Source organism: Pempheris klunzingeri, chromosome 8 (assembly GCF_042242105.1).
Source record: "Pempheris klunzingeri isolate RE-2024b chromosome 8, fPemKlu1.hap1, whole genome shotgun sequence".
Lineage (NCBI taxonomy): Eukaryota > Metazoa > Chordata > Actinopteri > Acropomatiformes > Pempheridae > Pempheris > Pempheris klunzingeri.
In genome coordinates this window covers 7,324,367-7,338,186 of record NC_092019.1, presented here as the reverse complement: position 1 = coordinate 7,338,186, position 13,820 = coordinate 7,324,367, and the positions used below count along the sequence as shown (strand labels likewise).

The 13,820-nt window shown below is 43.9% G+C and overlaps 1 protein-coding gene across 3 annotated transcripts in view; it reads right to left on the bottom strand.

Moving 5' to 3' along the window:
* Nucleotides 1-12,961, bottom strand: part of LOC139204886 (plectin-like) — a 60,455-nt gene extending 47,494 nt beyond the window's left edge. For all 3 annotated transcript variants that reach the window (XM_070834907.1, XM_070834908.1, XM_070834909.1), the window contains exon 1: nt 9,430-12,961. In XM_070834907.1, coding sequence (XP_070691008.1) covers nt 9,430-12,961 — 3,532 coding nt within the window. The remainder of the gene's footprint in view (nt 1-9,429) is intronic.
* Nucleotides 12,962-13,820: the final 859 nt, after the last annotated feature.

The following is a 13,820-nucleotide window of genomic DNA, read 5'->3' as shown; positions in this document are numbered from 1 at the left end:
CATATACTATATGGACCAAGGAGTGCTGGGAAATCCCTAATAGAGGTCGCGAGGGGTATAAATAAACTCCTAGTACAGGGCCGGATGTGTTTCGTTGGTCCCAGTGCTGCTAATAAATAAAACCAGCTCTAAAAAACCGTCCTGTACGTGCTCCATGTGTCTTTCTGACTGATTAGGGTTTGTTCACTATTCCCAGAGGTCATAACAACAATATTCAAAGCTCATTTAGGTTTCCATGGGTCCCTGAGACACAAGTTCCTTGTTTATGTTATGACTCATGCCTACTGGTTCACCGGCCGCAGCCACAGTGGTGTATGCCATCTAGGCTGGACTCATGACTCCTGGAAAACAGGCACACACACATACATAAACACACACACACACACTGGTATACAGTAAGTGGTAGCTGCATTGCTCCAGAGTAGGAGTTGTGGCTGTTTCCAGGAAGAATGCTGGTTTTTCCACAAACCAGGTCAATGCTAGAGCCAGAACTCAACCTCCACAGCCCACACAGCTCTGTGTGAGTCTTACATTCATCTCTAGAGGAGCATTTGCTCGACAGTGACTTTGACTAAATGGCACTTTGGGCCTTAGAATTTCAAACAGGATGTTATACATTAACAGCTTTGTAAAAATGACTTGACACATTCTAAACTCCCGGCTCCTGTATAAGACAGATGTAGCTTCAGCTTATTTTAGCCACGAGAGCCATCTGTTCATCCTGTTATACCTGAGAACAACGTCTATGAAAATTCTTTACCAACCACTCATGCAACGCAATTTAACGTACCATTAACATCCTGGGAAAACCCAGAGTTCTGAAACATCCCTCGCTCAACATGAAGTCAGATATGATGTTGCTGGAACACCTGAATTTGCGTTTGAGTTTAGAGAAAATGTGCCTGGGTATACTCTCTAAGGCCCCTGGTGTCATCATGCCAATTTTGGCAATCTGAGAAAGGGAAAACAAACACAGATGATAGGTCAAAGTTCAGAGAGAATGCTGAGTGATACTTCTTGTGTTTGACACAGAGTATTTACAGTCTAACTCAGGCCCGCCCCCTTCCTCGTGACCTTTCAGCTGACCTCATTCCAACATGGTCGGAGGAGTATGTTAATAGCCATGTTCCCACCTCTGCACGCACGGCACAGTGTAGAGCATCTGACTAGAAGCTGGAAGAACAGCACTGCTGTAATAAGTGATAGCTCAAAGTGAGGAGCTAGCGAGTGGATAGAGCACAGAGCTGTCATCATGCAGAATGGATGCCAGCGAAAAGGGGACAGCTAAGACCATAGAGTCCCATGACAGACCTGGGCTGAAGCGAACAGATCGGCAGGGACAGCAGCTGTATTTAACTCTTACGGATCTTCTTGATTAGACTTTACATTAAACTTTGACATTTTCATATATACTGTATATGTTTGCTTTTGTTACCACCACTATCATCACATTCATCTATATCCTAGTATAGTTAGACCCTTTTACCTCTTTCCTTTCAATAGCAGCTATCTTAGATTAGATAAGATTATACCAATACTTTCTCAAATTGACGTTCCCGCGTTTATTTTTAATATTCAAGACTGTACTCAGGCAAAGCTGTGCTTAAATAAATGCTAACCTCGACATTCCAATATGCTTCCAATGATAATGGTAACATGATGATGTTAAGCACATTCTGCATATCAGTTTATAGTGTGCATTTGCTATTTAGCACGAAACACACAGCTGAGGCTCATAAGTTCAGCAGGTTTGGACAAATTTACATTCTGACCATATGATGGCGCTAGAGAAAAATCAGGATAGCTCCAACATCAGTAGTCTTTATCCTCTAGAGATCTTTAATTTCCATTCAAATTTTCATGGCAATCCATCCAATAATTGTTGAGATATGTCAGTCAAGACCGAGGCTGTGGACTGATCACTGCCAGCATGGCCACAAACATAGTATTTGTGAGTAATGTTGCAAACAAAGACTAATGGAAGTCACACCATCAAACAGCTTATTGTTTTTCTGCAGTACTAGAGGATACAGTCTGTTGGGAGTTATGTTCTGTGCATGCAAATTACATTTTGTTTCCAGGGTAAATCCAAAATAAAGTCAAAGGGTTGCCGCTGAACAGACACATGGATTCATGTCTTTTATAAGGCTGTATGTTGGTTGAAAGGCTGGCAGTTGGTTAGGGGACTGGTAGTGCCTTCAGCCTGGCAGATGTACTAAACCAGTGGTAAGGGAAAGCAATTCATCATATTGAGGAAACACTAGAACACAAATACACACCCTCATGTACCTTTGATCTATAACCAAACTTGACTGGACAGGTTTGGGAGGCACCTAAACAACAGCATCAGCCTTTCAGCAGTACAACAAAAGAAAAGGTTCAGCTCTGTGCAGCCTGGGCTGGTTTGTTTCTATAAACTGTGACGTGTCAGACTGTCAGTCAAGGGCCCAATGCAACATGAGCCAAATAGTAGACCCCCCACCCTGTCTGAACGTAATGAGGGCTAATCTCTTTGCAGCTGCAAATAAGAACAGACACTTCGTGAATCTGTCACGGACGGGCCTTGTGGTACCTTCGACCGGTCACAGTGGACAACAGCAGACAGGTTTCAAGGTTACACATGAGCGTGACTAATGCACGGGGTAAACATACCACACGTGAAGCTCCACTGTGTGTGAGCCTGCAGGGTTAGTAACATGACCTGTACAGATCAAAGTAACAAGAATAATAAAGAAACATAATGAGTAAAATATGAGCAAAGGGATAAATCTGCAAAAGTATCCTCTGTACCTAGACCAGCAGTATGAACTCCAAATTCAGCACTTCCTCTAGAATCGAGCTAGTTTGAGACTTTGTGGTGATTCTGATTGCTCTTTTAACTTTTCCAAAACTTTTTTTTGGTATCCTGAAAACCTGCAGCTCTCTTACCTTGCCTCTTGTGTTTTCGCAAGCGCCAGAATACAATGAGGGACACTAAGTGCCCCAAAACCACCAGGGCGGGGAGAGTGGGTCCTGGGGGGATTGCAGGCATTTGTTGAGACAGATAGAGATAAAGTACAGGGGATGAGGGGATGAGTCTGGGCTGTGGTGACAGGTGGGCTTCACTGAGGGGGAGTGGGGCAGTGTGGGCGTGGCAGGGACATTTTTTAAAAAAAGATGCCCCAAGCAGAAATTCCTGCCGTTTTCCCCACCCTGAGTGGGTGATAGCAATAGCTACTGCAAGAAAACTTCTGGCCTGCCTCTTCTGATTACAAATTACATTACAAAATATGCAGTTCCTTTTCCAATGTACAGTACTAAAAGGCCAATAAACTAATATCTTCATTGAAGTTTATCCCTTAATCTGTGTTATATATCTTAGCTTTGGTATCTTTCTGCATTAAATACTTCTGCTGCTTACCCCTGTGACTCATTCCACCTTATTGCAACAACTATACCGTGCAGGATGGGCTTGCTACCTGCATTCTTGGGTAATAACTAATTTCGAGGGAATAGGCTCAACCCCATTGAAGTGACGATGAGTTGGGTTTGACAAAAGTCAAAAGCTTTACTGCTGAATATTTTTGAACCAGCAACTACAGACTTTGTTAAGATGTTTTGTATCGCACTAAAACAACTAGGTAGGTGAGACAGCAACAAAACGGAAATAAAAAAACTACTAATTCAAAAAGCATGTCTTTATTTTTGACACAACAACAAACACACTTTAGCAACGCATGTGCACTGTTCAGTACGATAGCAGGTGGTCGTGGTTTTACGGCAATCTGAAATAGCCCAGACAGCCAGAAACAGCTGTCTCTCTCTCCCTGTCTCTCTCCCACACACAAACTAAAAGGTTTTGAATAAAGTAGACTCTCTACAAGTCACCCCTGCTTGTTGATGTCCATCAAATGTCAGATTGATGGGAAAGACACCTCCAAAAGGGAAGGGAAGGGGAGGGGGGGTATTTCCCTCCTCAACCCCTGCCCTCACCCACTTCTATCTACATACCATCAAATAAAGGAAAATATAGCAGGCAGCCAAGCTCACTCATAACTCAAGTCAGTCACATTGTGAACACGTTTAAATATGGAATACAATCTGTGCTGTGTTGGCTAAAGGTCGCTCTTCATTTAATGTGAATGTGTGCGTCTCTGTTGTGCTGGTGTCAGTATGAGCACCGATCGGGAACACAAGACTTCACACAGCGTGTTTGCCAAAAACTCACCGACCGTCCACGGCCAGACAAACAAACACAGTTAGACAAAGACAGACACGCCACAGCAACCCCACTCTGTGAACCTACCAGGTATGATCTTCATCTAAGAGACGGTACTGAGAGAAAGAGGAGGATGAGGGCGAAGAAAAAGAGAGCTGGACAGAGGGGGAATGAAGAGGACAGGAGAGGCTCCTGTTTGTTTGCTCTGAACTGCCTTGTTTCTCCCTTGTGTTGAATTATGACAGGCTGCGCCTGCTGCTTAGATCCGTCAGCCTGCTTTCCCGTGGCCAGGGGAGGAGGGACGACACGCCAAGCCTTGGGAAGGGGGCAGGGGCAAGGGGCTAGGGGCTCAGAGGACTGAGGGGGGCGGGTGGGATGGGGCTGGAGCTGGCTGAGGGTTATAAATATCCACCAGAGCTAAATGATCACACAGTGTCACAGTTAGAAACTGATGGAAGAGCTCTGGCGGGACACTTGGCCACACTCGCCCCCTAGAGACACCCCCCACAAACACAAGCAGACCCTCCCTCTCTCATTTCCTACTTCTCTCTTTGATGATGACAGCAGCAGGTTTATTCTGTGATATTAAGTCACAGCTCTCAGGCAGAAAAACAGATCTCATGTGTGAGGTCTCTGGGGTACAACATGATTAACATATGCTACAGACATCAATTGGACGTAATATTGTCAGCACATACGAAAGCAAACTCATCACCGTTAAACCACAAGAAGTGTTGATGCCATTCAGTTCATGGTTTACTCAATGATGATAAAACACAATACAACATGTGATGTGATGTGATACAGTCAAAGAAAACTGATTTTTGCATTTCTGACTTGTGGTGATCTCAGAACTTCAGCCTATTCTACTATTCTCTTCATGATGTATTGCTCATGATAAGAGTGTTTGCTCAATGTCTGACATTGAAGCTGTAAATGATCTGGGCTAACCTGGATATGTTCAGAGTCTTTCTACGAAAAAGCACTGGCAGCAACATTAAGTAGACAGAAATAGCAACAAAGCCAGTAATGATGCCGTATTTCTGATAGATGGTATAAATCAGTCTCCCTCAGAGTTTAGTGATGGACAGATTGTAAGAGAGTTTAGCATGGCTGGAGGTCTCAATGTTCATCCCCTATTGCTTTTGGGATCACAGCAATGCACAGCATTCTCTAAATATAGTAGCTTCTAATATATGCATATGACTTTGTCAGTTGTAGTGTTGACAACTGGTTCTATTTCTCTGTAATGCTAAGAGCAATTCCACCCAGTGTCTGGAGAGTAGAGCTCATATTGTCTTCTGTCATGAACCATGGGCACTATAGATGGATGCCCTGTAGGAAATGAGGGCAGCTATACTGAGAAACCATGTAGGGGCTGAGCAGACGATCGAGGGGAAATAACTCCATGAACATCCTAATGTGCCTTCACGAATTCCTGAACTTAACAGGCGCCTGAGCCTCATGAACATATCATTCATGTCGAGGCACACAGCCCAAAAGTATTCTAAGCTTGTGTCAAGGGGGAAAATACCTCTTTTCTCAATCTACACCCATATGGTGCAGAAGTTCCATTTTGTAAACATCGCTCTCGCCTACTTAACAATTAATCTCGACTAAACAGGTGTTGAGGTCTCCCTTGAGAAAATACAGCTTAAAGGGTCAAAATGTAAAGGTCAAACACTATTTTACTGAGATGTAAAATAAAGCTGAAACACCCTTCAAAATACTGAACATGCACAAGCTTAAGAGAAGACTCGAAAATGGCAAACGTTCCTCCAATTCACTCACAAAACTCAAGTTGTGTGACTCCACCCGTGTAAAATGGCCTCACATGTACTCTGGGAAATGACTAATGTCATAACCATCTTGGCCAAACCCTCAATATATTCCACATGTTATCGATCTCTCTGTTTCCAGGCCCACAATGAGTTAACTGTTAAATTGCTACAACAGATTTCTCATTCTGCGTCACTGTCCAGCCTCTAGTCATTATGTTGCAACAGTTTGCTATTAAATTTGATATCAAACAGTTGGTTCTTGCTGACGCGGTACTTCAATCTGGCAACGGAAACTCCTGTTCTGGAAGATCACACACAACTGGCTCATGGGAGAGGATTATATTTTGGTCGCTCATTACACGGTGTAGTTGTTTGTGCACACTGTACATGAGCTTTGTAGTTTCTACTCCAAATTTGAATGGATTTCAACTGACCACAACATTTCTCAATGTTTTACATTTGAATGTTTTTAATGTGTTTAAATGTTTTTCATTTTGATGATTTTACAGAAATAATTACATTAAGAGGACTACAGTCTCCTTCTCAAGTGTCATACTGTCAGCACTGGCACACAGACTGTTACATCACTATCTCTTCATTGTCTAAATGTTTGCTTGGTGTGCTTGTGTCTCAATTTATGAAAGGTAGGCTGAAATGTTCTGACACTTATGATGAGTCCAATAAAGTATCAGAAGCGATTTCCCCGATGGAGTCAGCAGTAAAAGATAGGGCACGGCAGCTCTGGCCATGCACTTTGTTTTGAGCAAAACATCACTGGCAGCCAACAGCAGAAACAGCAGCAGCAGATTCTGCTTAAGCTGCCATCTCACAACAGAATCTATTGATAGATATCATGAGATTTAATATTCATTATGTCCGCCCTTTTTTTTTCTGCTAAAAAAGGTCAGGCTCATAATTCAAGCTCTCAGATTTGAGAGGGGGAGAATGGACTGAGTGAGTCATAACATCAAAATGATGTGCCTTATAATGAAAGGGACAGAGCTGCAGCATATTGTAGTTCTTCAGTTAACCAATCACACAAGTACAGTATGTGCCGGGCATGATTTCAGAGATGAAAACACGGAGGACCTCAGTGGCATGTCTGGGATGTGATTTAGTGTAATTGCCCCTGGTGCCGTGTGTGGGCAGACTTTGAACAGCCTCTCAGGCATGTCCATTTCATACAAAAGTGCTCACTCACACAGCTTTTGTCACAGCAAGCTCCATTCAACAGAAATCCAGAAGTGCCACACGCAATGTCAAAGTGTTCCCTTGAAATCTAAGTAGCCCTTGTATTGAAAGCAACATTTTTGTGGCATAAGTCAGTTTTTCAAATACTTTCCTTTTTGCTGGTTTCCACATCACTGATGCAATGAAAGAAAAACAGAAACTGTAAAAGGGCAAAACAGACATGCGTAAGTGCTGACAGCTATTTAATTAGCTAACATACCAAGAATACCACACTCAATCAAAGCACTAAACCTTGTATCTCTGTAAACCACTGCCCTGTGTAACACTACTCATCATATCTGAGGTAACATCAGAAAGAAACTGCTTTGGCTACAGAGCACAATCTGGCCAATGCAAAGCTTGATAACCGGTAAGAAAACAGGATTTGGCCACTATATGATGTAAAATGTGTGTTACTTGGAGTTTTATCACCTTTTAACACATCTGACTATGGTTGTAGCATATGGTCAGTGTGACAGATGTCAATAGTTGTTCATGGACAGCAGATGTCAGCAGTGGGTCACCAAACACTGTGGTCATCTGATAGACTGGCACTGCTGTGACTATATCTGATAATGCCACACTTCAGACAGAGCTCCACAATTACAAGTAAAATCGAAATCTTTATAAATGTCCGCAGTTTGAATAATTGGTCTTCACTTTTTTCAGATGTTGTCGTTCAAATCAGTGAATTAAATTCTGTTTATAATGAGTTGCATATGCTGTTGACTGTATATGCGAGTCATAAATAAAGTTTTATCAAACTGCAAGGGACTTATTTTCCTGATGAGTACCACAGATTGAATAAAGGAACCAGGCTACTAATTGAATCCAGACCTGCTGTCACGTGTGGAACCAAACAAACACACCCATAGAGCTGTGAGCGAACTATTCCAACTTCCTGATCTTTGTCTGTTGCTCACACCCACAATGGACAACGCCCATGTTAGGTCCTTGCTAAGGACAAAAGTGCACACATTAGTCAAAAAAACATTAAACATCATTCAAAATCTGGAGTCATGTGAGCATGCTTCAGCATCATGAGTTAAGATGAACACTGTCAGTTTCACTTCAGCTGAACCAACCACAATGTCAAATGGCACCTATTTTGGACTTTCTGAAAATGGTTAATTTCAAGATTCATCAAAGGAGGAGGAGGAGGAGGAGCAGCATATACAGAACTAATGTTATCACATTGTCTACATAACTCCCGTATACCCTACGCATACCGGTATGCAAGGGGTATGCTTATCTCCTTGACAAGACAGGCTGAAAAGAAAACAGTGCCAAGAGCAGAGTCGCACTGGAGCAAAAAGGAGAAAATGCTCCCAAAAGCACCACACCTCCCTCTCTTAGTCAGTCTGGCTTTAACTAACGCACAACTATGTCTGCAGGGAACAGGCGAGGCTGAATCTCAGCAAACAGCCCCACCTTGTTGGAATGACTGCAGGTCTGCATAATCTCATCTTCCAAACACTTAGAGACGACTCCAGAGATTATGGTTTTCACTGAGCTCAATATATTACCAAACAGAACTGGAATTCCCCACCCAAAAATGTTTGTGCTTCATTGGTTTAATACACTGATAATTGCTACTGCCACCTGTTGTGCATGAAAACAGTGTGGTGAATTACAGGTAAGATTTGCTTGGTACTGAATGCTGAAATATAGTTTTGTATATAATCTTTTAGTATAACTTTCACCTGTGATTATGTGGGGAGGGAGAAGGCCTGTGTGAAATCTAACACTGGCTCGAATATACTGCAGGGTGTGCTCTGACGGTGTTACTGATACTTCATCTATTTTAACACCAAGATAATTAAATCACAGCCACATCTCAATGCAGTCTTTTCACCAGCCCACTGCAACTATTCCTAAAGAGAGACTGCCTCTAGCACACAACACAAAGTAGAAGCTGGGCTCTCTCGTGTGTAACTTTCAGCCATAAACTGCAATCAAATCACCTCAAATAATACTTTGGAAGAGAAGCCACAGACAGACAATTACAGTACGGGAATGTTCTTTGGAGTATGAAATACTTTAAGTACATGACAATGTGGAGGAGCAACAATAGAGCCGTCATCAAATACTCTACCTAAGACCTCCCACACTTCAAAAAAAAGAAGGTGGAATCCCACATGCAAGTGGCTATTACATCACATCCATAGAGAGAATAGGATAAGGCCGGAAGTAGGTTAATTGGCATGCATTCAGACAAACCTTCAATGAAGTTAGGAAACGTCTTGTCCTCCGGTTCCTCCAGTGAGTGGTCCCAGTCTTCCTCAGATGAGGCTCCTTGCCATTTGGCCCCCACTGCGCTTGACAAAATTGCCCGCTCTATGGCAAGTGATTCCAGAACATCCAGGTCCAGTTCCTCTCCCTCCTCCTTATCTTGCACAGATGGAGGAGGTGACTGCTCCCCAGAAGCGCCAGAACTAATAAGCTGCTTCACCTCAACTATCTCTTCAACCACAACAATTTTCCTCCTCATGGCGGCCTCGTCTATGTCAGGACTTAAAGAGTCACAGGTGTCTCTTAGGTGAGGCTGCTCAGGCTGTGCAGCTGCGGGTGTGGCAGTGACAGAGGGTGTGTCCTCCTCCAAGTCCCTCTTCTTCTCTTGCTCCTGCTCTAAGGCCTCAGAAACAGAGAGCCGTTTCTCTGTGCTGCGCTCTGCCGCCTGACTGGTTGAATGTTGTGCAACTCTGGGAGGCTCCTCTCGCTTGGTAAGGGGGCTGGCTTGTGTCTGAGCTACAGCTGCCTCTGCTGTTACCGCTGGTGCTGCTGACGCTAATTCTCCGGCTGCGAGTGCTTCCCTCGCAGTGGAGGATGTTTTTGGTTTCGGAACCTCCTGCTTGATTTTTTCTGCAAAGACCAGTGCTGGCTCCACCTCCCCTTTGTCTGCTGGGGCCTCAGAGAGCACAGCTGCTGCCTGCTTGGTTTCCTCACTGCACATTCTTTCAGGAGTCATCTTTGGAGAAACATTCCCTTCTCGCAGTTCAGAGGCCATGACAGGGCTGTCTTTAACTGTGGCTTTGGGCAATGATGTAATGTTAGCTGATGGCAGTGCTTCTACTTCTGGCAAAAAGACAGGTTTTGTGTTTGTGGTGTCTGATACTGGTGCTTGAGGCTGCTTCTTCCCTTTCCCTTTCTTCTTGCCTTTGGAAGGTTCCTCTGCAGCTTTGCTTGTGGTTATTATGGATTCAGTCTCATCTGTCAGTTTCTGAGATTCTGACTGTGGTGCATGGCTTTTCTCTTCAGGTTTAGGACTTGTTTGAATGAGCTCCACTTGAGTTATTTTCTGCACAGTCATTGTTTCTACTTTAGTGACAATGATTTCCTCAGATTGGGCTGGCTCACTGTTTAACTTGTCTTTAGAGCTTTGTGGTCCCTGTGTAATTTTGCTGACACTGCCTCCATCAACCTCATGTTGTACTTGTGCATCATCTAGAGGTTCCACAAGGGGCACTGCAGGAATTTGAATTAATGGTGCTGATGCTACTTCATAAATACTCAGGTCCTCAGTTTGTTTAGGGACTTCCATTATTTTGCCCCCATCCATATCAATTTTAGCCTGAGTCGAATTTTCCTCTACAGATGACGTCCCCTCAGTCTTGATGTTGGTGCACATGGTCAGTGTCTCTGAGATAATCACTGATGTGGTTTGGAGGCCATTTTCAGCCACCTGCTCAGGGGGCTTGTCTATAGTGGTTTTTTCCTTCTCCAACTTTGAGCCGGGTTCTTCCTTGGCATTGATACCCTTGGATATCTCAATTGGAGATTTCTTTTTCTTTCTTTTTGATTTAGAACTTCCCTCAACCGCTTGTTTGGTTTCCAAAGCCACCTCCGTGGTGGCTGGAGGAGAGGTGTCTTCTTGTGCTAATGTGGTTCCCTGCACTGAGACTTTGAGGGCCTCTTCTGGCACTATTTTTTCATCTGTCTTGGCAGGAGGAATCACTTTAAATTGTTCCTGTTTTTTGATAATCTCTGTTACTGCAGCTTCCCCCATGACAGGTTTTGCAGCTTCAGCACTTGCCACAGGTGTTGAGAGGATCGTAACAATGGATGTTTTAACTTCAACTACTGAGGACTCAGCCACCATAGTACTTTTCTGGGGTGCTTCATCGGTTTTGGGCTTTGCTGAGGGTTGAGAGGTCACTTTTGCATCAATGAGCTCCTGAGTCATGTTAACTTTAGAGATTTCCTCTACTGCATCAGTGGACAACACTGGCTCACTGGCAGTACTATCAGGTGGGGGCTTGGTGGTCTGCAGAATAACTGTTACATTGGCAGTTTCCTTGGCCTTCGCTTGATCTATTTTAGATTCAACAGGAGTCTTCACTTTTGAAGGTTTAATTGATTCCTCATTAACCTTTACTCTCTTAAGCTTCTCTTCCTCAACATCTTTATTGACAGGTTTTGTGACACTAGTAAGGACTTTGGATGTTTCCTGAGTGGCACCCATTGTAATAATTGCCTGGGCCTTCGCTTCATCACCTGTGGCCTTGACCTCTGCAGATTTAATCGGATCCACAATCACCTTTTTTGACCTCTCTTCCTTGACATCTTTATTGTCAGGTTTTGGGATGACAGGGATGGCTGTGGCAGTGTCAGTAAGGAGCATGGTGGTTTCCTTAGCTACAGCCATTGTAACAACTGCTTGGGGTTTTACTTCATCAGTTGCCATTTCAGCCGTAGCCTTGACCTCTGCAGATTTAACTTGATCCACAATTAACCTTTTTGTCTTCTCTTCTTTGACCTCTGTATCAGGAAGTATTTTGATAGCTGAATTGCTTGCTACCATTTCGCTAGGCTCCTTGGAAGCTTTTACATCAGCAATTTTAAGCTTCTCTTTATTTGCTTTAGGAGGAGAGGGTTCAGCTAGAATCTTTGATGTTGCAGCACCTGTAGCCTCAGCAACAGCAGCCACAGTTAATGGTAGGGTTGTTTTGGAGGATACTGATGTCAGAGTGGTCTGTGACACATCCTGTTTCAAAGCTGCTCTCTGAACTTGAGCAGAAATTGGCACCCTCTCCTTTTGGACTTCAGACACTCTTCTCACTTGTGATGCTGATACCTGCTTCTCACTGCTCACATCCGGCTGCTGATGAGTTACTCCTTTAACCCGACTCTCCTCCATCAATGCTCCTTCACTTCTGAAGTTGTTGCCCTTCCTAAACAGAGGCTGAGGCTGGGCCTCCACTTCCCATGATGCTTTTGGCCTGACTGGTTCTGCAGCTAGCGGACGACCCCTAAACCTGGGGGTCCTATCAGAGTAGCTCTCTCTTTCTCCAGGTCCCATCATCTTATGACGGTAGCCTTGCCGCTCAGCCTGAGCCTCTTGGCTCTCTGCTTCACCCCTGCGTCCTGGCTTAGGGACATAAGATGTAGGACCTTCCACAGATTGGACCCGTGCAGCCCGGTGGGCAATGGCCAGGGTTACAGTTGGTTTCCTAAACCTCTGCAGGGAGGCAGGAACAATCTCAGAGGGCAGGCGGAGGTAGTCACGCAGGTAAACAATGCCCTCATTGGTCAAGTACCAGTAGAAGTGTTTCCAGGCAAATGTCTCTTTCACATAACCCCTAGACTTAAGAGACCCCATGGCACGGATTACTTGTAAATTGCTCACACCTTCTATCTCAGGGTGCTTGGTCTGAGGCCTCTTGTCCTTCTTGGCAACCATGACACCATCTCGAAACAGGACTTCATAGATGGCCCTCAGCTCCCTCAGGGGCATCAGCATTCCAGCAACCATTGTGCTTTATGTCAGTATACTCTCTCTAAGTAAAACTGAAAATAACAACATGAAAGGAAGATAATTAAGGTAATCTCACGTCTTGTTGTGTGAAAGAATCCAGTGGCAAAACCGGCTGTCACGTGTTTCTCAATACAATCTTTAAAAAAAATGAGTGAAGAAATCCTTGTAGTCTGTTTTTCTTACTTTTCTTTCCTCTTGTTCTTGTTGATCCTTTAGATATTGTGAAGAAAAAGAATATTCCTCTGTGAAATCTGACTTAAACAAAGTCAAAAGTGTGCTGTTCCCCTACATGCAGCGTGGCTGGGAATGAACAGTCTCCGCTCTGCCGAGATGGCAATGACAGAATGGAAGAGAGGGAGCGTGTGAGAGAGTGTGAGAGAGAGAGAGAGTGAGGCACACTTCTCTGATTGGCCCCTCCCACTTTCTCTCTCTATTTCTTAGGAAAAAACTGACATGGAAAAAAATTCTCACTAAAGTAAATGCTACAGCAGAAAGTAGGAAACAGAAAAAAGTGCAATAAAATGATCGAAATAAGCAACAGGCAAAGTCAAATGAAAGGAGCAACACACCTACGAAGTGTATTTGAGCACATGTTCTGCTCTGTGACTTTTACGAAGACATCCACCCACTAAAGCACACGCCTCCTATATAATGTACACACACACACACACACACCTCTAAACACACACTATGACTGGCTGAAACACAACCTTTGGCATGTCACACACACCGGCTCAATAAATGGGCTGTTTTGAACCGAGATTAGTTTAGAAGAAAGAGAGTCACCCAGTTGACATACATCTATCCTGCCCTGCAGCAACTTGCTGGCCATTCATGTGGGTTATAGTTTTACACA